Source organism: Hemitrygon akajei, chromosome 7 (genome assembly GCF_048418815.1).
Source record: "Hemitrygon akajei chromosome 7, sHemAka1.3, whole genome shotgun sequence".
NCBI classification, from domain to species: domain Eukaryota; kingdom Metazoa; phylum Chordata; class Chondrichthyes; order Myliobatiformes; family Dasyatidae; genus Hemitrygon; species Hemitrygon akajei.
Genome location: NC_133130.1, coordinates 165,587,551 through 165,613,109, shown reverse-complemented (window position 1 = coordinate 165,613,109; position 25,559 = coordinate 165,587,551). Strand labels below are relative to the sequence as shown.

The following is a 25,559-nucleotide window of genomic DNA, read 5'->3' as shown; positions in this document are numbered from 1 at the left end:
AAGTACATGTGTCAAATAGTACATTATATTGGAAATATTCAGTCAATAAGGTACTATTTGTGGAGAAAGATACAGAAGTAATGGTCAATTATAATTAGCTTTCCATGGTTTCACCTATGGTCACCCACTAATCATCCATCCACTGCACAACGGTAACCCACCAGTCACCCATTCTTTGCACACAATGTCACCAACCAATCACCCATTCACTGCACATGATGGTCAATAACCAATCAACCATTGTCTACACATGATATTCAATATTCACAGCCCATGATTTCACCCTCCAATCACCCATTGTCTATACATGATGATCAATAACCAATCACCCATTGTCTACTCATGATGGTCAATAACCAATCACTCATTGTCTACTCATGATGGTCAATAGCCAATCACCCATTCACTGCACATGATGTCACCCACCAATCACCCATTGTCTATACATGATGATCAATAACCAATCACCCATTGTCTACTCATGATGATCAATAACCAATCACCCATTGTCTACTCATGATGGTCAATAACCAATCATTTATTCACTGCACATGATGTCACCCACCAATCACCCATTGTCCATACATGATGATCAATAACCAGTCACCCATGGTCTACTCATGATGGTCAATAACCAATCACTTATTCACTGCACATGATGTCACCTACCAATCACCCATTGTCCGTACATGATGATCAATAACCAGTCACCCATGGTCTACTCATGATGGTCAATAACCAATCACTCATTCACTGCACATGATGTCACCCACAAATTACCCACTGTCTACATATGATGGTCAATAACCAATCACTTATTCACTGCACATGATGTCACCCACCAATCACCCATTGTCCGTACATGATGATCAATAACCAATCACCCATTGTCTACTCATGATGGTCAATAACCAATCACCCATTCACTGCACATGATGTCACCCACCAATCACCCATTGTCCGTACATGATGATCAATAACCAATCACCCATTGTCTACTCATGATGGTCAATAACCAATCACTTATTCACTCCACATGATGTCACCCACCAATCACCCATTGTCCGTACATGATGATCAATAACCAGTCACCCATGGTCTACTCATGATGGTCAATAACCAATCACTCATTCACTGCACATGATGTCACCCACCAATCACCCATTGTCCATACATGATGATCAATAACCAGTCACCCATGGTCTACTCATGATGGTCAATAACCAATCACTTATTCACTGCACATGATGTCACCCACCAATCACCCATTATCCGTACATGATGATCAATAACCAGTCACCCATGGTCTACTCATGATGGTCAATAACCAATCACTTATTCACTGCACATGATGTCACCCACCAATCACCCATTATCCGTACATGATGATCAATAACCAGTCACCCATGGTCTACTCATGATGGTCAATAACCAATCACTCATTCACTGCACATGATGTCACCCACAAATTACCCACTGTCTACATATGATGGTCAATAACCAATCACCTATTCAGTACACATGATTGTCACCCACCAATAACTTATTAACTGTACATTATGGTCACCCACCAATCACCCACTCACTGCACACAATGGAAAGTACTTACGAGGTATCCTGCCACTGGAAAGAAGCATCCAGCATCAATGACCTCCCCACCGCCCCCTCCCCCCCACTTCCACCACCATCTCGGCCATTCTCTTTTAAGAGACTCTTAGGTGTATGGAGCTTAGAAAATGAAGACAAGCAGCATGGAGAAGCATGGCGCCTGGTCAAGGAGATCAGCAGACCAAAGAAGTCCCCATCAGGTCAAGTAAGTGGTCAAACAGCAGAGGACCATGTCCAGACATGGTTTACCCACTTCAAGAACCTGCTGGGAAGCCCTCCAATGATCACGGAAGAGGAGGAGGACATACCCACAAAACTAACGCAAGTCAACATCGATGATGGCCCATTCACCATTGAGGAACTGAAGAAGGCCAAATATGCACTCAAACAGGGCAGGAGCGCTGGATCAGACGGGATACCACCAGATGTCCTTAAGAACTGTGAACTGGACGACATCTTGCTGGACATATGTAATACGGCACTGATGAAAGGCGACAAACCAGAACAGTGGTCACTCTCAAACATTATCCCTGTCCCCAAGTCTGGATCCCTCACGAAGACAGATAACGACCGCGGTATCAGCTTGACCTGCATCTTAGCAAAGCTATACAATCGGATGATTCTGAACAGGATTCACACCGCCATTGACCCTAAGCTAAGGTTCAATCAGAAGCGCACAACAGTAATGCAAATACTTGCTCTCGTAGAATCATCGAGGAAGTCAAGAAGCACAGCCCTACCAGCCGTGCTTACTTTCATCGATTTTTGCAAAGCTTTTGACTCCATTCACTGAGGTAAAATGCTGAAGATCCTGAAAGCTGACGGAGTGCCAGACCGTCTACTGAGAGCAACAGAGTCCAGCTATACCAAGACCATGGAGAAAGTTGTATCACCAGACGGAGAAACAGCAGTGTTCGTGCTCCTAGCTGGTGTGCTGCAAGGAGACACTCTGGCACCGTACACCTTTATAATCGTCCTTGATTACGCTCTACATCAAACTACCAAAGATCATGAGAAGCTTGGTTTTACCATAAAACCAGGACAAACCAAAAGGGTCAGACCAGTTACGCTCTCAGATCTCAATTTTGCAGATGACATAGTTCTGCTCTCTGACCAGATGGAGGAAGCACAGCAGCTACTGACAAAAGTGGAAATTGAGTGCAATAAAGTTGGACTTCACCTAAACGCTAAAAAGACAGAGTACATGGCGTTCAACTGCAATGGAGGTACTTTCAAGACTGTAAAGAATGATACCATTAAGAAAGTCTTAGACTTCAAGTACCTTGGGTCAAGAATGATGAGTTCGGAGAAGGACATAAAGATACAGAAGGCGCTGGCGTGGAGGGTTATGAACGACATGAAGGAAATCTGGAGGTCAAACCTGACCAATGGGCTCAAAAAGAGGATCTTCATAGCAGTCATAGAGTCCATTCTCACGTACGGATGCGAGACGTGGACACTCACCAAGACCATGAGAAAGTCACTAGATGGTTGCTATACACAAATGCTCCAGATGGCTCTTGACGTGAGTTGGCAACAGCACATGACGAACATCGAGCTCTAAGACGACCTATCGATGCTCACTACTAAAATCGAGGTGAGAAGATTGCAACTAGCGGGGCACTGTCTACGCCACCCTGAGCTACCTGCCAGCCTAGTCATCACATGGGTGCTCAAGCATGGGAGGAGGAACCCTGGGCGCCCTCCCAAGACTATGATCAACACGCTCCTAGAAGATAGCGGCGCAGCTAATGTAGATGAACTGAACACACTGATGAGGGAGAGGGGGGAGTGGAGACTCTGTCATCGTGCCCAACACCGGCCCCCTGGGCCTGAGTCAACATAGTAGTAGTAGTGGTAGCTTAGGAAAATAGAGGGTTATGTGGTGGGGAAGTTCTAGGCAGTTTCTAAAGTAGGTTACATGGTTGGTACAACATTGTGGGCCAAAAGGCCTGTAATGTGCTGTAGATTTCTACGTTTCTTGGTCTCTATGCTGCTATCATTGGGCAAGAGCTATAGGGGCTTCAGAGTCACACCACCAAGTTCAACCATCCTGAATCTCCTGAGCCTGTGTGGATAACTTCACTTACTACAACTCTGAACTGATTCCACGGCCTACACATTTGCTTTCAGGGACTCTACAACTCATGTTCTCAGTCCGATTATTTCTTTTTGAATTTGCTTAATTTGTCTCCTTTTACACATTGGCTGTTTGTCATTTGTTTATGCATAGAATTTCATAAATGCCATTGTATTTCTTTAATATATTGTAAATACTAGTCAGAAAATAAATTCCAAGGCTCAAAATGGTGGCATACAGGTAACTTGATAATAATTTTACTTTGACATTGAAATCTTTACATGATGGCTTCCTACATACAGAAAAGCTGATGCCCAACATTAAAGTAACTGAATTTGGTTAGACTGATAGATAACAGTCAGTATGAAGCAGACAGGGTTAGATGGATCTAGTGAGGGAGATAGGGATGGATGGATTGTGAGGGAGAAAGAGATAGATGGATAGTGAGGGAGAGAGGGATAGATGGATAGAAGGAAAGAGATAGATGGATAGTGAGGGAGAGAGGGATGGATGGATAGTGAGGGAGAGAGGGATAGATGGATAGTGAGGGATAGAGTGATAGATGCCCTATTGTCTTGTTTATTATTTATTGTAATGCCTGCACTGTTTTGTACACTTTATGCAGTCCTGGGTAGGTCTGTAGTCCAGTGTAGTTTTTTTCTATGTTGATTTTTACGTAGTTCAGTCTAGTTTTTGTACTGTGTCATGTAACACCATGGTCCTGAAAAAACATTGTCTCATTTTTACTATGTAATGTACCAGCAGTTACGGTCAAAATGACAATAAAAGTGACTGGACTTGACTTGAGATGGATAGTGAGGGAGAGAAGGATAGGTGGATAGTGAGGGAGAGTAGGATAGGTGGATAGTGAGGGAGAGAGGGATAGATGGGTAGTGAGGGAGAGAGGGATAGATGGGTAGTGAGGGAGAGAAGGATAGATGGATAGTGAGGGAGAGAGGGATAGATGATTAGTGAGGGAGAGAGGTACAGATGGATAGTGAGGGAGATAGGTACAGATGGATAGTGAGGGAGATAGCTATAGATGGATAGTGAGGGATCATTAAATGACAAACTTCTGAGCTATGACTTCAATGGAAGGTGGCCATCAGCTACTTTAAATACAAAGTGGTGGCAGGCTGTCAGAGGTAGGTAATAACTGATGGTTATGGGGCAATGACTATTCCTGAACTGGCTGGTGTGGGATCCAAGGTTTCTGCACCTCCTACCCAATAACAGCAGTGAGACGGGAGCATTGCCTGTTTGGTGGGTGTCCTTGATGATGGGTGCTGCTTTCCTGTGACAGCGTTCCTCGTAAATGAGCATCATGGTGGGGAGGGCTTTGCCTGAGTTGTTTCTACCACTTCCTGTACACTTTTTCCATTCCTGAACATTGGTGTTTTCACACCAGGCCATGATTCAACCAGTCGGGATACCCTCCACTATTGATCTACAGAAGTTCAGAAACAGAGTAACATAGAAAGCCTACAGCACAATACAGGCCCTTCGGCAAGTCCTTACCTTAGAACCACCTAGGTTTACCCATAGCCCTCTATTTTTCTAAGCTCCATGTACCTCTCCAGGAGTGTCTTAAAAGACCCTATCGTTTCCGCCTCCACCATCGCCGCTGGCAGCCCATTCCACACACTCACCACTCTCAGTGTAAAACACTTACCCCTGACATCTCCTCTGTACCTACTTCCAAGCACCTTAAAACTATGCCCTCTCATGTTAGCCATTTCAGCCCTTGGAAAAAGCCTCTGACTATCCACACAATCAATGCCTCTCATCATCTTATACACCTCTATCAGGTCACCTCTCACGCTCCGTCACTCCAAGGAAAAAGGCAAAGTTCACTCAACCTATTCTCATAAGGGACACTCCCCAATCCAGGCAACATCCTTGTAAATCTCCTCTGCATCCTTTCTATAGTTTCCATGTCTTTCCTGTAGCGAGGCGACCAGAACTGAGCACAGTACTCCAAGTGGGGTCTGACCAGTGTCCTATATAGCTGCAACATTACCTCTCAGCTCTTACACTCAATTCCGTGGTTGATGAAGCCCAGTGCACTGTACAACTTCTTAACCACAGAGTCAACTTGTGTAGCAGCTTTGAATGTCCTATGGACCCGGACCCCAAGATCCCTCTGATCCTCCACACTGCCAAGAGTCTTACCATTAATATTATATTCTGCCATCATATTTGACCTACGAAACTGAACTACCTCACACTTATCTGGGTTGAACTCCATCTGCCATTTCTCAGCTCAGTTTTGCATCCTATCAATGTCCCACTGTAACCTCTGACAGCCCTCCACACTGTCCACAACACCTCCAACCTTTGTGTCATCAGCAAATTTACTAACCCATCCCTCCACTTCCTCATCCAGGTCATTTATAAAAATCATGAAGAGTAGGAGTCCCAGAGTAGATCCCTAAGGCACACCACTGGTCAACGACCCCATGCAGAATATGACCTTTTGAACCTTTCGTAAGCTCTTCTTTTCTTCCTGACTAGATTTACAACAGCCTTTGAGCACCACGATTCCCGTACCCTTTGCTCAGTCTACTGGGAAGAGTTTAAACTAGAATTGTTGGGGGGTGGGAACCAAACTGAAAACACTAGGGAAGAAATGGCTGGCTCACAAATAGAGAAAGCCAGGAGACAGTGTATGAGGGAGGATAGGCAGATGATAGAGAAGGGACGTGCTCAGACCAAAGGTTTGAGATGCATCTATTTTAACGCAAGGAGTGTTGTGAACAAAGCGGATGAGCTTAGAGTGTGGATTAATACTTGGAGATATGATATGGTGGCCATTACAGAGACTTGGATGGCTCAGGGACAGGAATGGTTACTTCAAGTGCCGGGTTTTAGATGTTTCAGAAAGGACAGGGAGGGAGGCAAAATAGGTGGGGGAGTGGCACTGTTGATCAGAGATACTGTCACGGCTGCAGAAAAGGTGGATGCCATGGAGGGATTGTCTATGGAGACTCTGTGGGTGAAGGTTAGGAACAGGAAGGGGTCAATAACTCTACTGGATGTTTTTTATAGGCCGCCCAATAGTAACAGGGATATTGAGGAGCAGATAGGGAAACAGATCCTGGAAAGATGTAATAATAAGAGTTGTCGTGATGAGAGATTTTAATTTCTCAATATCAATTTGCATCTCCCTAGAGCAAGGGGTTTAGATGGGGTGGAGTTTGTTAGGTGTGTTCAGGAAGGTTTCTTGACACTATGTAAATAAGCCTACAAGAGGAGAGGCTGTACTTGATCTGGTATTGGAAAATGAACCTGGTCAGGTGTCAGATCTTTCAGTGGGAGAGCATTTTGGTGATAGTGATCACAATTCTGTCTCAAGGCTGTAATAAATCTAGTCAAGAAGAAAAGAAAAGCTTACAAAAGGTACAGAGAGCTAGGTAATGTTAGAGATCTAGAAGATTATAAGGCTAATAGGAAGGAGCTTAAGAAGGAAATTAGGAGAGCCAGAAGGGGCCATGAGAAGGCCTTGGTGGACAGGATTAAGGAAAATGCCAAGGCATTCTACAAGTATGTGAAGAGCAAGAGGATAAGATGTGAGAGAATAGGACCTATCAAGTGTTACAGTGGGCAAGTGTGTATGGAACTGGAGGAAATAGCAGAGGCACTTAATGAATACCTTAGTTCAGTATTCACTATGGAAAAGGATCTTGGTGATTGTAGTGATGACTTGCAGCAGACTGAAAAGCTTGAGCATGTAGATATTAAGAAAGAGGATGTGCTGGAGCTTTTGGAAAGCATCAAGTTGGATAGGGTCTTTTAAGAGTCTTTTGGATAGGTACAATAGAGGGCCATAGATAAACCTAGTAATTTCTAAGGTAGGGACATGATGGGCACAACATACATCAGTGATATTAAACCTGATTCTGATTCTGACATTTGACTGTGGCTCATTAGAGTTCAGCAGCCAGCCACAGCCAGATCTGTTGAGACAGCATCAGAAGCACACACCCAAAAATAAGAATCTCTTTAATCCCTGCAGGCCCCTCCTCCACAGTGAATGATATTTATTTATTTATTTACCTTGAGATAACAGTAACAGGCCCTTCCGGCCCAACAAGCCCACACTGCCTGATTACACCCATGTGACCAATTAACCTACTAACCCGTACATCTTTAGAAAGGAAGCTGGAGAACCCAGAGGAAACCCATGCAGTCATAGGGAAAATGCACAGATTCCCTCCAGACAGTGGGTGGGAATTGTACCCGGGTCGCTGGGGCTATAAATCATTTCACTAACTGCTCTGCTACTGTGGCACCCAGTGCTAAAATGCCCCGTCGCCCTGGTGCTAAATTGATAGTGTTAAAATTATAGACAGACAAAAGTGTATCGGAAAATGGGTGGCACTGGGGTGGTGCCCTGCATGAACTGTTTTGGTATTAACTTGTCTAACTACAGACATCTGTATCAATCTGCAATTCCTGTTGTGCTAAACCTAGTTACCTGCTTCATCTAATGCTTTCTCCATGGAGAAATAGGTGAAGTAACAGTTGAAAGTCACATCCTGGAACTGAGGACACATCAGCGGAGTCTCGGAATGAGACTGCCCCAGAGTACGGCAGCTCTCCCACAGACCAGGCAGCCTGGCTTTCTGCCATTAGTGCAAGTTGCTGGGAGTAATGACAGTTACCAACATCCCAGGTCTAGTACCCTTGATCCTAAATCAGCACCCTCTCAAGTATTACACATATTCTGCAGAAATTCTGGAATTCTGGGGGTCGTATAAACTCCATTTCTAGTTTCCATAATTACTGAAGGAAAATTATTTTACACCTATGACAATACTATGCATTGTTGTTTAATATCACCACCTCCAATGCATCTTGTTCAAAGATTGCACCAGAAATTATACTGAGCTAGAACATTAACGTACATTCCTAAAAATATCAGGATTTAAACTCAAGTTAAAAGGTGTTATTTAAGCAGCATCGGTTTATGGATGTACAATAAAAAAAATAAGCTATCTTATGTATTTACTGTATATGTATTTATTATGTCATTTTTATTAGTGTGTCCTTTATCCTATTGTGGATTTTTAGTGCATTGGATCTGGAGTAACTATTATTTTGTTCTCCTTTACACTCGTATACTGGAAATGGCATTAAACTATATTGAATCTTAAACCAATTTATTTCTATGTTGTCAGTTATACATCTGTACTATCTATTTTACTCCAGAAAAATTAAATGGGAAATGAGCCACAAAAAATACCAAACTTAGTCACTAAATTTTGAAGTACTGTAGTACATACAGGACAAACTTTCTTAACAACTCTTAAGAATATGTTCATTTAATAAGAAGTTGATAAATGGTCTACCTGTTGCCCAATTGCCTGGAGCATTGCTGAGTTCCTCTTTCTCTGGGCAGAGAAGTCTTCTACGCTGTGGTTGCTGCTTTTCTACAGCAACTACCTCAGTTTGCAGGGCGGTCCACTTTTACAGACCTGATTTTTTTTTTCAAAGGTCTGAACACCCCTAGCATGTTCTATGAAATGCTGCGCAAGTTCAATGAATTACTGGACACCGAGCATTTCCCAAAGCTATATGCTCCTGATTTAAAAGTTGCAGAGAGGAATGAAATTTACTTGGCAAAGTCACCCATGGGAACCCAGATTTAGAAGAATCGCAGGAAACAACCTTTCGCCTCCCAAGCCCCTGGCTCTGTCGTATGGCTCGGAATGATAAGCCAGAGAGCTTCCTGCCAGTTTCACTTAGCTGCAACTAACTAACTTTTATGTCACATTGGTTTCTATGAAGTGCTCAGTATTCCCTTGGTTCCCCCTAATCTCTGCTCTCTGTCCCTTCTTGCATATTTACGTATTGAAGATGAAACTCGAAGTTGAATCCTGCATGCATACTTTGATAATAAATGATCAGAAATGTTTAATATATTATTCCTAATAACCAAGGGCAAAATCATTCCCTGATTAGTGGTAACATTGTAACTAGGATTACACAAATATTAGTTCAGGCAGCAATATCACTAATATTTATCAGATTTAGCACAATAGTAGATTAAAAGGGCAATTAAATTGAAGAAACACAAGAGATTCTACAGGTGCTGGAAATCCAAAGCAACACACACAAAATTCTGGAGGAACTCAGCAGGTCAGGGAACTTCTATGGAAATGAAAAAACAGTTGAGACCCTTCATCAGAACTTCATAAGGGTTTCTAAATTGAAGAACCCTTTTTACATTTAAAAGATTTCAGACTCTAAAATAAAGATTTTCAGTTGCATTTCCTGGTTGCCTGTGGCTCAGTCTTGTTTGTGAGTGATTAACACGATTAAGGCTCGGACAAGGAAAAGCTAAAAGCACAAAGTGCTTGGTGGGAAGGGATGCTGACGATATTAGTTGAAACAATAATTGGAATGATTAATACCATAAAATTCCCTCTGAGAATATTATAAAAATTCAAAACACAGAGTGGTGCAAAAGAGAATTTGATGTTTAAGTAGGGCCCAGTATAAACACTGTTAAATCGAGCTTCCTATTTCAACTAGACTGTTTAATTTATTATTTCCCATCTTTGTCTAACACATAAATCATAAGCAAAACATTTCTTTCTGCATGACAATCATTAATGAAAAAGAAACACAAGGGACCCTTCATAAAATGGACTATATTAGATTAGTATAGAATTTCCCCAACTCCAATGTGAAGCACAAGCACTTCAAATTTAAAAATGGGAAACATTTTAAAATTTTTCTTCTAAGATAAATCTTTACAAAAGTATTCCAGAAATATTAGATGTGACAGTACAGAATACACCATTACTGGTCCATCCAAGCACTGTTCCCTCAGTATAAGACTTGAATCAGACAGTGAGGTTGGTTAGAAATCTGGAAAATGGCTGACTGATTGCATCACGGCCCGGGATGGAAAACCAATGCCCAAGAACAGAAAAATGTACAGGAAGTGGTGAATACAACGCAGTCCATCACTGGCAAAGCCCTACCCACCTTTGAGCACATTTACAAGGAGGCGTTGCCACAAGAAAGCAGCATCCACATCAAAAACCCCCACCATCTAGGCCATGCTCACTTCCCACTGCTACCATCGGGAAGGAGGTGCAGAAGCTGTGGGTCTCATACCACCAGGTTCAGGAACATTTAATACCCTATAGTCGTCAGGCTCCTGAACCAGAGTGGATAACTTCACTCAATGTTTCAGGAACGACTTCTTCCCCTCTGTTGTCAGATTTTTGAATGGAAAGAGAACCCTCTGCCTTCTTCTGGCCAGTGTCTTTAGAGGATGGGTGACCCAGCCATTATCAGTACTCCTCAGAGATTGTCTGCCTGGTGTCAGTGGTCACAGAACCAGGACTTGTGATCTGCACCGGCTGCTCATACGACCGTCCACCACCTGCTCCCATGGCTTCACATGACCTTGTTTGGGGAGCTAAGTAAGGGTGATCTGCGGGCTAGCGGAGGGAAAGAGCGCCTTACACCTCCTTTGGTAGTGATGTATCTCCACCTGCCACCCGATAATAATGATGATGACTTACTTCATCTTAATATAATTTATAGTATATTTATGTATTGCACTGCACTGCTGCCACAAAACATCACCTTTCATGGCATACATCAGTGATAATAAACCTGATTCTACAAGTCCATGATGGCCACCATCTACATTCAAGCTAAAATCCTATTTTCCAGCAGGAAAACTTCTTCACTCAGAGGATAGTGAGAGTGTGGAACGAGCTGCCAGAGGAAGTGGGTTCAATTTCAAGATTTAAGCGAAATTTTGGATAGGAGGGGTATTAAGGGTTATGGTCCAGGTGTAGGTCAGTGGGACAATGCCAGCACGGACTAGATGGGCCAAAAGGCTTGTTGCAGTACTGTAGCTCTCTATGACACTTACCCATATCCACTTGTAATCCATGTAAAGTATCTAATGTATCTGCCTCAACTACTTCCTCTTTCAGCTGGGTCCAAATGTCCGCCACCCACCGTGAAAAAATGTTGCCCCTGACTTAACTAGAAGTTAAAAACTTACTGGACAAATATTAACCGCCATGGATTTATATGTCAACATTTTTAATCCATGAAATATTTACCAAGGCACTTAATCAAAATAAGAATATAAATCTGCATAAAAACCTTCAAAATTGTAAGAAGTACTGATTTGTTTAATAAATGTGACAAAACACAAGTGACATAACTTTCCCCGACACTTCTGGCAGAGGTACAAGCATACCTTCAATTGCAGCATATCTTCAATGCCTCTGTTCTCATTTTCTCCAATGTGATTTCTCAACGCAGGACCTGAAACAGACAAATAACCTTGTCATTCTTAAACGATTGTCCTACAGTTCCAAAATAAATCTTCTCAGTCCATTTTGTTCACGTATCTATGTGAAGATCATTCCACTGACATCATGTTTATCATCTGCATTCAAATCTATCATAACTTACAAACAGTCATTACATTGAACATTAAGTCCAGGATCAAAACAAAAACAATCTATTATTTCCATTGAAAATATACTTATCTCAGAAATGTCCAATTGTGAAGTACGGAGGAGTCATTTGAACGCAATAGAATACACAAATACACCCGGTAGCCACTTTATCAGGTACACCTGCACACCTACTCATTAACACTAATATCTAATCAGCCAATCATGGGGCAGCAACTCAATGCATTAAAGCATGCAGACATGGTCAAGAGGTTCGATTGTTGCTCAGATCAAACATCAGGATGGGGAAGAAATGTGATCTAAGTGTCTTTGACTGTGGAATGACTTTTAGTGCCAGATGGAATGGTTTGAGTGTCTCGTAAACTGCTGATCTCCTGGGGTTTTTCATGCACAACAATTCTAGAGCTTACTGAGAATAGTATGAAAAGCAAAAATCATCCAGTGAGCACCACTTCTGTAAGCAAAACACCTTGTGTTAATAAGAGTCGGGGGGAATGGACAGACTGGTTCAAGCCAACAAGAAGGTGACAGTAACCCAAATATGTGGTGTGCAGAAGAGCATCTCTGAATGCACAACATGTTGAGCCTTAAAGTGGATGGTCTACAGCAGCAGTAAGTCATGAACATAGCGTTGCAAGAAAAAGTTTGTGAACCCTTTGCAGTTATCTGGTTTTAGACAATAGACAGTAGGTGCAGGAGTAGGCCATTTGGCCCTTCTAGCCAGCACTGCCATTCACTGTGATCATGGCTGATGCATTAATTACTCATAAAATGTAGACTGATCTTCATCTAAGTCACAATAATAGACTAACACAATCTGCCTAAGCTAACAACACACAAACAATTGTATTTTTCACGTCTTTATTAAAAACATTGTTTAATCATTCAAAGTTCTGGCTAGAAAAAGTATGTGAACCCTTAACAACTGATAGAACCTTCTTTAGCAGCAATAACATCAACCGAATGTTTCCTGTAGCTGCTGATCAGACTTGTACAACAGCAAGGAGGAATTTTAAACGATTCTTCCATACAAAACTGTTTTAGTTCATCAATATTTCTGGGATACCTTGCATGTACAGCCCTCTTCAGGTCATGCCACATCATCTCAATTAGGTTAAGTTCTGGACTCTGACTTGGCCATTCCAAAACACAAATTTTCTTCTTTTTAAACCATTCTGTTATTGATTTACTCTTGTGCTTTGGATCATTATCTTGTTGCATCATCCAACTTCTATTAAGTTTCAGGTGATCAACTGCTACCCTGACAACCTCCTGTAAAATATCTTGATACAATTTTGAATTAATTGTTCCCTCTTCAACTGCAAGTTCTCCAGGACCTGACGCAGCAAAGCAGCCCCGAACCATCACGCTCCTTCCACCATGCTTCACAGTTGCGATGAGGTTTTGGTGTTGGTGTGCAGTACCCTTTTTTCCTCCAAACATAGTGGTGTGTAATTCTGCCAAAAAGTTCAACTTTCCTCTCATCTGTCCACAGAACGTTGTCCCAAAAGCAGTATGAAACATCCAGCTGGTCTTTTGCAAACTTGAGACATGCAGCAATGTTTCTTTTTAGAGTAGTGGTTTCCTCCGTGGTGTCCTTCCATGAACACCATTCTTGTCAGCGTTTTTCTTACAAGTGGGCACATGAACAGGCACTTTAGCAAGGTGTAGAGATCTCTGCGGTCTGTTGCTGTTACACTTGGGTTCTTTGCAGGATGCTCACAGGGAGAGCAGTAACAGTACTGAATTTACTCCATCTTACTGTGGACTGATGAACACTCAGGTCTTTAGAAATGCTTTGGTAGCCTTTTCCAGCTTCATGCATCTCTACAGTTCTTCCAAGGTTCTCTGAAAGTTGTTTTGATCAAGGCATGGTACACGTAAACAGATTATTCTTGAGAAGAGCAAGCTCTGTCAGTAACCTGACTTTGTGTGCAAAGATGCCACGCAGATTGACTCTGTGGTTAAGAAGGCGTATGATGCATTGGCCTTCATCAATTGTGGGTTTGAGGTTAAGAGCTGAGAGGTAATGTTGCAGCTATATAGGACCCTGGTCAGACCCCACTTGGAGTACTGTGCTCAATTCTGGTCGCCTCACTACAGAAAGGACGTGGAAACCATAGAAAAGGTGCAGAAGAGATTTACAAGGATGTTGCCTGGATTGGGGAGCATGCCTTATGAGAATCAGTTGAGTGAACTCGGCCTTTTCTCCTTGGAGTGACGGAGGATGAGAGGTGACCTGTCAGAGGTGTACAAGATAATGAATGGGCATTCATCGTGTGGATAGTCAGAGGCTTTTCCCCAGGGCTGAAATGGCTAGCACAAAAGGGCATAGTTTTAAGGTGCTTGGAAGTAGGTACAGAGATGTCAGGGGTAAGTTTTTTTACGGAGAGAGTGGTGAGTGTGTGGAATGGGCTGCCAGCGGTGGTGGTGGAGGCAGAAACGATAGGGTCTTTTAAGAGACTCCTGGATGGCTAAATGGAGCTTAGAAAAATACAGGACTATAGGTAAAGCCTAGGTAGTTCTAAGGTAGGGACATGTTTGGCACAGCTTTGTGGGCCGAAGGGCCTGTATTATGCTGTACATTTTCTATGTTTCTAATAATAATAAAAACACAATAAATATAAATACATAAGATAGCTTATGTGCATAGATTATCTGTATGTCCATAAAGTGACACTAGGCGCAGGAGTGTCTGTGCATAAGGTGACTGACAGGAAATGATAAGGCAGTGGTGATTGGGGGTGTGGAGGAGTGGGTTCGTGGGTGGAGGTGTTGATCAGCCTTACTGTTTGGGGAAAGTAACTGTTTTTGAGTCTGGTGGTCCTGGTGTGGATGCTACATAACCTCCTCCTTGATGGGAGTGGGGCAAACAGTTCATGAGCAGGGTGGATGGGATCCTTTACGATGTTACTGGCTCTTTTCTTGCACCTTTTGGTATATATGTTCTTGATTGTGCGCAGGCTGGTGCCAGTGATGCGTTGGACAGTTTTGACTACCTGTTGCAGAACCTTCCTGTCCGTTGCAGTGCAGTTTCCCTACCATGCAGTGATGCAACTTGTCAGGACGCTCTCTACCACACATCTGTAGAACGATGTGAGTATGGATGTGCAATGTCCGGCTCTCTTCAGCCCCCCTCAGAAAGGAAAGATAATTGGGATGTTGACTCATTTCTAAATAGGGGAGAATTCAGAAGTTGGAGGTGTAAAGGGGCTCGGGAGTCATAATGCAGGATTCCCTCAAGATTAACTTGCAGGTTGAGTCAACAGAAAAGGCATCAGAATCAGTGTGAACCAGTATCCATACCTTGGATGTGCTTAAGACGACGTGCAGCTACTTTCAAGTGCTTTGTCCTTCCTAGATCTTCTCCAAGCAGATAGTACCAACCATTGATCTCCTGAAACAAGCCCAAAATGTAACACTTTATTTTACATTCTGTAATTGCTTTTCCCTGTTTTACCTCAATGCACTGTGACATGAAATGATCTGTATGGATGGTGGCAAAACTATTTCACTCTTTCATTAGCTGTGGCATTAATAAACCAATTAATTGATCAGCATACATGAGTGAATAATTCAGATTTTGTTCTAGAAGAAATGTACGAAGTGACAACAGTTAAAACTGAAGTCTATCCTTGCCAGTTTCTTTATGAAATGCTGCTGCTTGACTGGCAAAATCAGCTGAAGGGAGTTTAATTGAATCATAATCACAAGACATTCTGCAGATGCTGGCAACCCTGAGTAAATCGCACAAAATGCTGGAAGAACTCAGCAGGTCAGGCAGCATCTATTGAGGGGAATAAACAGTCAAAGTTTTTGGGACAAGACCCTTCATCACGACAGATTATATCATAATAGAATATTTTTTTTTACACATCAGGGAAATGAATAATTCCTCAGTCCTGAAGAAGGGTCTCAGCCCAAAACATCAACTGCTTATTCATTTCCATAGATGCTGCCTGAGCTACTGAGATCTTCCAGCATTTTGCATTATGGCTCTGGATTTGCAAAATCTCTGTAAACAATGCCCGTATTTCCTGACTATAGTGTGACAGTCAGTAAAGGGAAACCATGCATTCCAAATGTGATAAATTCTACAAGGTGACATATCATAGGAGTATGCCCAGTGGCCCATGCCAGTCACTGAGAAATTAAATTTAATTATACAGATCAATTATTCTCAGCACTGGCACTGCATGTTGTCATTGACTCGAGATCATCGTTGACTTTGTTTGATCGGAGCTCAGTAATTGTTTCATTCAGTAGTATTTACATTCACTGATAACTATCAAGGTTATCCTGAAATTTGTATTCCCTCCCAGACTCCCACGCTTTCCTCTCCAACACCACACTCAACGTGCCAATTTTGTTCTGGATAACTGTGCAAAGAAATGGGAATTTTCCTGAAGAAGGCATTTTCTCAGCACAGTCACAAAGACTTCTTTTGTTTTTGGTGAGGAGCTCTTCAAAATTAATTCCTCATTTAAGGATTTTTTTTAACCTGACATGGCTACTGTGGACAGTGATAGAGCTAGAGGAAGCACTGGGTACAGCCCAGTCCATCACAGGCAAAAGCATCCCCACCTTTGGGTATATCCACATGGAGCGCTGCCATAAGAAAGGACCCCCACCACCCAGATCACATTCTCTTCTCGTGGCTGCCATCAGGAAGGAAGTACAGCAGTCTCAAGCCCCATACCACCAGGTTCAGGAACAGTTATTACCTCTCAACTATCAGGCTTCTAAACCAGAGGGGGTAACTTCACCTGGCTTTACCACCCCAACTATGAACTGTTCCCACAATCTGCAGACTCACTTTCAAGGTCCCTACAACTTATTTATTTGTTTATTTATTTATTTTGTATTGGCAGTCTGTCTTCTTTTACACACTGGTTGTTTGTGTGTGGTTTTTCATTGATTCCACTCGAGTTCTTTGAACCTACTGTGAATGCCTGCAAGAAAATGAATCTCAGGTTGGTATATGCTGACACATTGTATATGAACGTTGATAATAAACTTACTATGAAATCTGAACTTTAAGATACGTCTGGAGGTTTCAGTCTGCATCTTACAGGAGATCAGACTGAACTTATAAACACAAGAGATTCTGCAGTTGCTGGAAATCCAGAGCAACACAGACAAAATGCTGGAGGAACTCAGCAAATCAGGTTGCATCTATGCAGGGTCTCTGCCTGAAACATCAGCTGTTTATTCCCCTCCCTAGATGGTGCCTGAGCTGCTGAGTTCCTCCAGCACTTTGTGTATTGGTCACGAGATCAGACTGTTTAACACAGAACATTAAAAGGAACAATACAGGCCTTTCAGCCCATGATGTTGTGCCTACTCTAAGATCAACCTAACCCTTCCCTCCTACATATCCCTCCATTTTTCTATCATCCATGTGCCTATCTAAGAGTCTCCTAATTGTCCCTAATGTATCTGCCTCTACCACCACCCCTGGCTGGGTGTTCCACACACTAACCACTTTCTGAGTAAAAAAACTTACCTTTGAAATCCTCCCTAAACTTTTCTCCAATCACCTTAAAATTATATCCACTTGTATTAGCCATTTCCATCCTGGGTAAAATTTTAGTAGCTTGATTGGAATTTCTAAGATAGCAAAATAACAAGAGTAAACGAGCAAAATTCTGGAGGAGCTCAGCAGGTCAGGCAGCATCTACAAAGGGGAATAAATAGTTGATGTTTCAGGCCCAGACACTATGTCAGGACTGAAAGGGAAGGGTGCAGAAGCCAGGAAAAGAAGATGGGGAGAGGAGAAAGAGTACTTCCAAGCTGTCAGCTAATGTGAGGTCAGCTGAGGGGGAAGGTGAGTGGCTGTGGCGGGGGTGATGAAGTAAGAAGCTCGGAGGTGATAGGTGGAAAAGGTGAAGGGCTGAAGAAGGAGGAATCTGATAGGAGAGGAGTGTGGACCATGGCAGAAAGGGAAGGTGGAAGGGAACCAGAGAGAGGTGATGGGCAGGTGAGAAGGGGTGAGAGGGGTGCCAGAATGGGGAATGGAAAAAGAGAGAAGGGGAGGAGGGAGAAGGGAGAAATTACTGGAAGTTAGAGGGATTAGATGCATTTGTCTGGGTGAATTGTTTCAATTGAATAGTTTATATTGGACCCAGGAGCCTATGTAAAATGGCTTTGTAAGATAGCAGTGCATTCAGTTGCAATGGCCTCGCTGGGTCCAAGCAAAGGAGTAGTTATTCACCTTTTATGTCTTTCATGATCACAAGCCACTGCTGGATGTTAACATCAAGTACTGCAGGTCTACCCAATCAACGAGTTACTTGTGACATGCCTTGTTGCCACCCAAAGAGGAATTCATTGGAGACGATGCACGGTGCAAATAGTTGCCTTAGACATCTTTCTTGTGACCCCAAGACAGTGTTGGACATTGTAATGTTGAACATTCAGAAAGTGGAAGTCAACAGAACTCAGACCAATCTTTATAGAGGGATCAGAAGTGGAGAGAATGAGCAATTTCAAGTTCCTGGATGTCAACACCGCTGAGGACATAACCTGGACACAACATACTGATTCAGCTGTAAAGAAGGCCAGGCAGCAGCTATATTTTATTGGTAGGTTTTCCGAGATTTGTTTATCAATTAAAACACTCAAAAACTTCTACAAATGTATAGTGGAGAGCATTATAATTGGCTGTACCACTGTCTGGTATGGGGGTGGGGAGGGGAGGGGGGGGGGGGGACTACTGCACAGGATCGAAGGAAGTTGCAGACACTTGTAAAATCAGTCAGCTCCATTGTGGGTACTAGGCTCTGTAGTTTCCAAGACGTCTTCAAGGAGTGGCGTCCATTATTCAGGACACAAACCACCCAGGACATGCCCTCTTCTCACTGTTACCATCAGGTAGGAATCACACTCTGCGATTCAGGAACAGCTTCTTCCCCTCTGCCATCCAATTTCTGAATGGACATTGAACCCGTTAACACTACCTCACTACGTTTTTATTTCTGTTTTGTTTTGCACTGCTTATTTTAACTTAACTGCTTAATAGCCATATATAAACTTAACATAGCTCAGTAGGGTTCTGTATTTATTTATCATGTGTTTCATTGTACTGCTGCTGTAAAGTTAGCAAATTTCACAACATACACTGGTGATACTAAACCCAATTCTGATTCTGCAAGTCTGGTTCACTGGTTGATTGGTGAGACTGACGGTGGAGGAGCTCTGCTGTGGTGTGGACCAGGCCCTCGTGCCCTGGGATAGCCGGTTGCAGCCGCCCGGGGAAGGAGATGCCAGGACTGGAGTCAGTACTGGGTTGGTGCCTGGCCCCTCCTGTCGGTGCTGCCCTCTAGTGTTCACTCTGTGGAAGTCAAGTTGGATTTCGTACATCTGTGGCTGACCCACGATGGAACTTGTTCTTGCAGAAGCGTGGCTTCAGGACAACATCCCAAGCACAAGCTGTGGTAGTTTGCCATGACGCTCAGGGACTTGGGCTATATGATTCGTACTTTTTGTGACCGTATGTTTTCCTGCTTTCATAATTATCTGTGCTGTGTGACCGTTGATTCTGTGCTTTGCAACTTGGTCCCAGAGGAAGACTGCGTTGTATCTGTGTGAGATTGAATGACAATTAAACTTGATAACCTTCAGAGGAGGAGATACAAGTCAGCTGTTAGAGGCCCAGCTGAACCCTAAGAAGCCGAGAGCAGGAAGGGAAGATCAAGTTCACACGAGAAATATTTTTTCACCTTGTCCTTCAGGCAAGTGTCAGAGTCAAAGCTTCATAAAGCAATAGGGTATGAAAGAGGCCTTTCAACCCACGCTTCCTCCGCTGAGCATCAACCACACTACTCCTACACAAAGCCATTTTATTCCCTCCATGTTCTCATCGGTTCCTCCCCAGGTTCTAGCTCACACCTATGCACTCAAACCGATTTAGAGTGGTCAATTCACCAACCAACCCACTCGTTGCTAGTCCATGGGAGGAAACCAGAGCGCCCAGCCAAAACACATTCACACTCATGGGGGGAGCATGAGGCCTCATGCAGAGAGGACTGTAGCTCAGGACAGAGCACTCATGAAGGACATTAACATTACTTTCTTTGGTCAGGTTTCTTTTTTGGGAATCAAAGGGTTAACACATGAGGAGTGTTTGATGGCTCTGGGCCTGTACTCACTAGAGTTCAGAAGAATGAACGGGATCTTTTTGAAACCTATCGAATATTGCAAGGTCTCGACAGAGTGGATGTGCAGAGGATGTTTCCATTAGTGGGGGAGTCTAGACCAGCGGCCACAGTTTCAGAATAAAGGGGCATCTATTTAGAACAACATAAGGAAGCATTTTCTTAGGCAGCGGGTGGTGAATCTGTGGAATTCAATGTCACACATGGCTGCGGAGGCCAAGTCATTGAGTACATTTATAGCGGAGGTTGATAGGTTCTTGATTAGTCAGGACATCAAAAGTTATGGGGAGAAGGCAAGAGAATGAGAGGAATAATTAATCAGCCATGATGGAATAGTGAAGCAGACTCAATGGGTCTGCCCAGTACAATTTGAGTACTTTTGGGGGAGAGGGGGTGACCTACCTGGGGGAAGCCACAGTGGCCATCCCTCTAGGACTGAGTGTAGCCCTGTGGCTCAGAAGGGTAGGGAACTGAAGAGGATGACAGCAGTGATAGGGGGACAGATAGGTGATACTGTGGACATGAAAAGGAAACACAGATGGTAATTTGCTCCCAGGTGCCAAAATCCACGATATTTCTGAATGTGTCCACAATATCCTGAAAAGGGAGGGTGAGCAGCCAGAAGTCATGGTACAGATTGGTACCAACGAATTAGGTAGAAAAGCAGAGGAGGTCTTGCAAAAAGAATACAGGGAGTTAGGAAGGAAACTGAGAAGCAGGATCTCAAGGGTAGTAATCTCGAGATTGCCGCCTGTGCCATGCGACAGTGAGGACAGGAATAGAATGAGGTGGCAGATCAATGTGTGGCTGAAGAATTGGGGCAGGGGACAGGGATTCAGATTTCTGGATCATTGGGCCTCTTTTCTGAGGCAGGTGTGACCTGTACAAAAGGGATGGGTTGCACTTAAATCCAAGGGGGATCAATATTCTTGCGGGCAGATTTACTACGACTGTTGGGAGTGTTTGAAACTAATAAGGCAGGGGGATGGGAACCAATACGATAGAGCTGAGGATGAGCCAGCCGGTTTACAAGTCGATGATGGGTGTAACATGAATGTAAGGAAGGACAAGCCAATGATTGGGTACAAATGCAGACAGAGCAAAGAGTTAAATTGTACCACAGAGGCAAAATTCAAAAGGGTGAAGAATGCAGGACTGAAGGTGCTGTATTTAAATGTGTGTGGCATTCAGAATAAGGTGGACGAACTCATGGAGCAATTAGAGATTGGTCAATATGACATTGTGGGCATCACTGAATTGTGGCTGAAAGAAGGCCATAGATGGGAGCTCAACATCAAAGGATATACTTTGTATTGAAAGGACAGGCAGGAAGGCATAGGCAGTGGTCTGGCTCTGTTGGTAAGAGATGGAATTAAATCTTTGGAAAGAGGTGTCATAGGGTCAAGGAATGGTGAATTTTTGGGAGTGGAGTTAAGAAACTGCAAAGGTAAAAACACAGTGTTAAGGGAATCATATACAGGCCTCCAAACAGGAGCCAAGATGTGGGGTTGAGATTGCAAAGGGAGCTGGAAAAGGCCTGTAATAAGGGTAATGACATAATTGTAATGGGGGACTTCAATATGCAAAGGGATTGGAAAAATCAGGTTGCTGCAGGATCACAAGAGCGAGAATTTTGTTGAATGCCGACGAGATGGCTTTTTAGAGCAACTTGTGCTTGAGCCTTCTCGGGGAAAGACTGTCTGAGATTGGCTGTTGTGTAATAACCCTGATCTTATTAGGGAGCTTAACGTAAAGGAATCCTTAGGTGGTAGTGATCATAATATGATTGAATTCATTCTGCAATTTGAGAGGGAGAAGCATAAGGCACATGTATCAGTATCACAACGGAATAAAGGGAATTACAGAGGCATGAGAGAGGAGCTTGCCCAGGTGGATTGGAGGGGGATACTGGTGAGGATGGTGGCTGAAGTTTCTGGTAATCGTTCACAAGGTGCAGGATGTCCCACAGAAGAAATTCTCAAATGGCAGGGGTAGGCAACTGTGGCTGACAAGGGAAGTTAAGAATGGCATAAAAGCCAAGGAAAGGGCGTACAAGGTAACTAAAGTGAATGGGAAGTTGGATATTTGGGAAGTTTCTAAAATCCAACAAAAGGCAACTAAAAAAGCTATAAGGGAAAAGGTGAAATATGAGGACAAACTAGCCAATAACATAAAGCAGGATACTCAGAGTATTTCAGTATGTAAAGAGTAAAAAGGAGGTGAGAGGTGATATTGGACCACTGGAAAAATGATGCTGGTGAAATAGTAATGAGGGACTAAGAGATGGCAGATAAACCTAATGTGTACTTTGCATCAGTCTTCACTGTGGAAGATACTAGCAATATGTCAGAGGTCCGTGAGTGTCAGGGAGCAGGACTGAGTGCCATTGCTATTACCAAGGAAAAGGTGCTAAGCAAACTCAAAGGTCTTAAGGTGGATGAGTCATTTGGGCCAGATGGATGACATCCCAGAATCCTGAGAGAGGTTGCTGAAGAGATAACGGATGCATTGGTCTTGATCTTTCAAGCTTCCAGTAGAAGTGGTAGAGGCAGGTTCTGTATTGTCATTTAAAGTAAAATTGGATAGGTATATGGACAGGAGAGGAATGGAGGGTTATGGTCTGAGTGCAGGCTGGAGGGACTAGGTGAGAGTAAGCATTCGGCACGGACTAGAAGGGCCGAGATGGCCTGTTTCCATGCTGTGTTTGTTATATGGTTATATGGTTAAGAATCACTTTATTCTGGCATTGTCCCAGAGGATAGAAAGATTGCAAATGTCACTCCACTCTTTAAGAAAGGAAGAAGGCAAAATAAAAGAAACAATAGGCCATAATAAAGTGTTGGAGTCTATTATTAAGGATGAAGTTACGGGGTCCTTGGAGACTAATAATAAAGTAAGTCAAACTCAGCATGGTTTCTGTGAAGGGAAATCTTGTCTGACAAATCTGTTAAAGTTCTTTGAGGAAGTAACAAGCAGGGTGGACAAAGGAGAGGCAGTGGATGTCATTTACTTGGATTTCCAGAAGGCAATTTGATAAGGTGCCACACATGAGGCTGCTTAACAAGAAGAGTTTGAGTGGGATCCAGGATCAGCCATGATGGAATTGCAGAGCAGACTCAGCGGGCTGAATATCCTGTTTCTGCTTCTATGTCTTATGGCCTTATGATCTCATTGTTTAAACTGCAAACAAGGCACATGATTACACAAAACATTCTGTTAAGTGGCTGCCTTTGCAAGTGCATAATAAAGTTTATATTCTTCCATATCACAGGGTCCTATTACAAAACATTCAATCAGCAGAATCAACCACAAACTTCTAGCCTGGTGACTAAGAGCAGAGGAGATTTACCAAGAGCAGAGGAGGGTTATATGGAGCAGAGGAGATTTACCAAGAGCAGAGGAGGGTTATATGGAGCAGAGGAGATTTACCAAGAGCAGAGGAGGGTTATATGGAGCAGAGGAGATTTACCAAGAGCAGAGGAGGTTTATATGGAGCAGAGGAGATTTACCAAGAGCAGAGGAGGTTTATATGGAGCAGAGGAGATTTACCAAGAGCAGAGGAGGTTTATATGGAGCAGAGGAGATTTACCAAGAGCAGAGGAGGGTTATATGGAGCAGAGGAGGTTTACCAGGATGCCACCTGGATTATAGAGCACGTCTTATGACGATGGGCCGACCTGTGGTGTAGTGGCATCAGCACAGGACTTCGAGGCCGATGGCCCTGAGTTCGAATCTGGGCAGCTCCCAACCTGGACAGCAGCAGTACCTGTGCAGCAAAATACGCCTGGCCATCTACTTCCATATTTTGCCACGAAACCCCAGTGGGCAACTACACTATCCACAGGGTCTCCATGAGTCGGCGACTCAACAGCCTTCAACAACATCAACTTATGAAGTCAGATGAAGGAGTTGGGCTTTCCTCTTTGGAGCAGAGGAAGATGAGAGGGGACATGAGAGGCACAGACTGAGTGGCCAGCCAGAGATTCTTCCCAGGGCAGAAATGGCTGATACAAGGGGTCATAATTTTAAGGAGAGTAGAGGGAAGTATAGAGGACATCAGAGGCAAGTTTTTTGACACGAACAGTGGTGGGTGCAGGAAACCAAAGGGGATAACTTCCCTCAACTTCACTTGCCCCATCACTGAACTGTTCTCACAATGTATGGACTAACTTTCAAGGACTCTTCACCTCATGTTCTTCAGGATCAGGATCAGGATTCAGTTTATTGTCATTTAGAAACCACAAATGCAATGCAGTTAAAAAATGAGACAACGTTCCTCCATAATGATATCACAAAAGCACACGACAGAACAGACTACACCAGAAAATCCACGTAACGTTTGGCAATCCCCAATCCAGAGTCCGGAGAGGCTGCTGCGTGTTAATATCGCGCTACCATCTTAGTGCGTTCTTGATATTTATTGCCTATATATTAATTGCAATTATGATGATATTTTTTGTATTTTGCATGTTGGTTGTCCGTCCACACTGTTGGATGTGGTCTTTTATTGATTCTATTATGGTTCTTGAATGTACTGAGTATGCCCACAAGAAAATGAACCTCGGGATTGCATATGGTGCCATATATGTACTTTGATAACGAATTTACTCTGAACTTTGAACTGTTACAGGAATTCCAGAGATTCTGAGATGGAGGATAAAAACATGGAGATCTATATAGGGGAAGGGTTAGATTGATCTTAGAGTAAGTTAGGGTTAGCACAATATTATGGGATGAAGGGCCTTTATGTGCTGTGTTCTAATTGCTTGCCTGTTGTTGCGCTAAACCACTCCTGGTCAGCATAAAATTCCTTTTAGCTCTACAGTTACAACCTGAACCATCTGTTCTCGGTTTCTCTTTCAAATTGACATTCCCTCACATCAGCCCAAAGCTTTTCCATGGGTGCTGAGGAAGAAAGAGGATTCAAAGAGCAACACACACAAAATGCTTCAGGAATGCACCAGGTCAGGCAGCATCTATGGAAACGAATAAACAATTGACGTCTCAGGCCGAGGCTCTTCTTCAGGGCTGGAAGGGAAGGAGGAGGAACCAGAATCAGAAGGTGGGGGAGTGGAAGGGGAAGAAGCTGGTAGGTGATAGGTGAGACCAGGTGAGGGGGAGGAGATGAAGTGGGAAGTGAGAGGTGTAAGAGGTAAAGGTCTGAAGAAGGTAACAAGACAAGTTTTATTTTCTCTATTAGCAGTCTAATATCACCCCAATATTTGTTAGGTCTCACCCCACTGACATTTGCTAACA

The 25,559-nt window shown here is 43.2% G+C and overlaps 1 protein-coding gene across 6 annotated transcripts in view; it reads right to left on the bottom strand.

The window, feature by feature from the left end:
- The window catches only part of rgs3a (regulator of G protein signaling 3a), a 265,827-nt gene that overhangs the window by 186,807 nt on the left and 53,461 nt on the right, over nucleotides 1–25,559 (bottom strand). For 5 of the 6 annotated variants that reach the window (XM_073052456.1, XM_073052457.1, XM_073052458.1 and 2 more), the window contains 2 exons: nucleotides 15,454–15,544; nucleotides 11,925–11,992 (listed from right to left, as the gene is read on the bottom strand). In XM_073052456.1, coding sequence (XP_072908557.1) covers nucleotides 11,925–11,992; nucleotides 15,454–15,544 — 159 coding nt within the window. Of the gene's footprint in view, nucleotides 1–9,039; nucleotides 9,158–11,924; nucleotides 11,993–15,453; nucleotides 15,545–25,559 lie in introns of those variants that run through there. The other variant, XM_073052461.1, reaches the window with a different exon arrangement.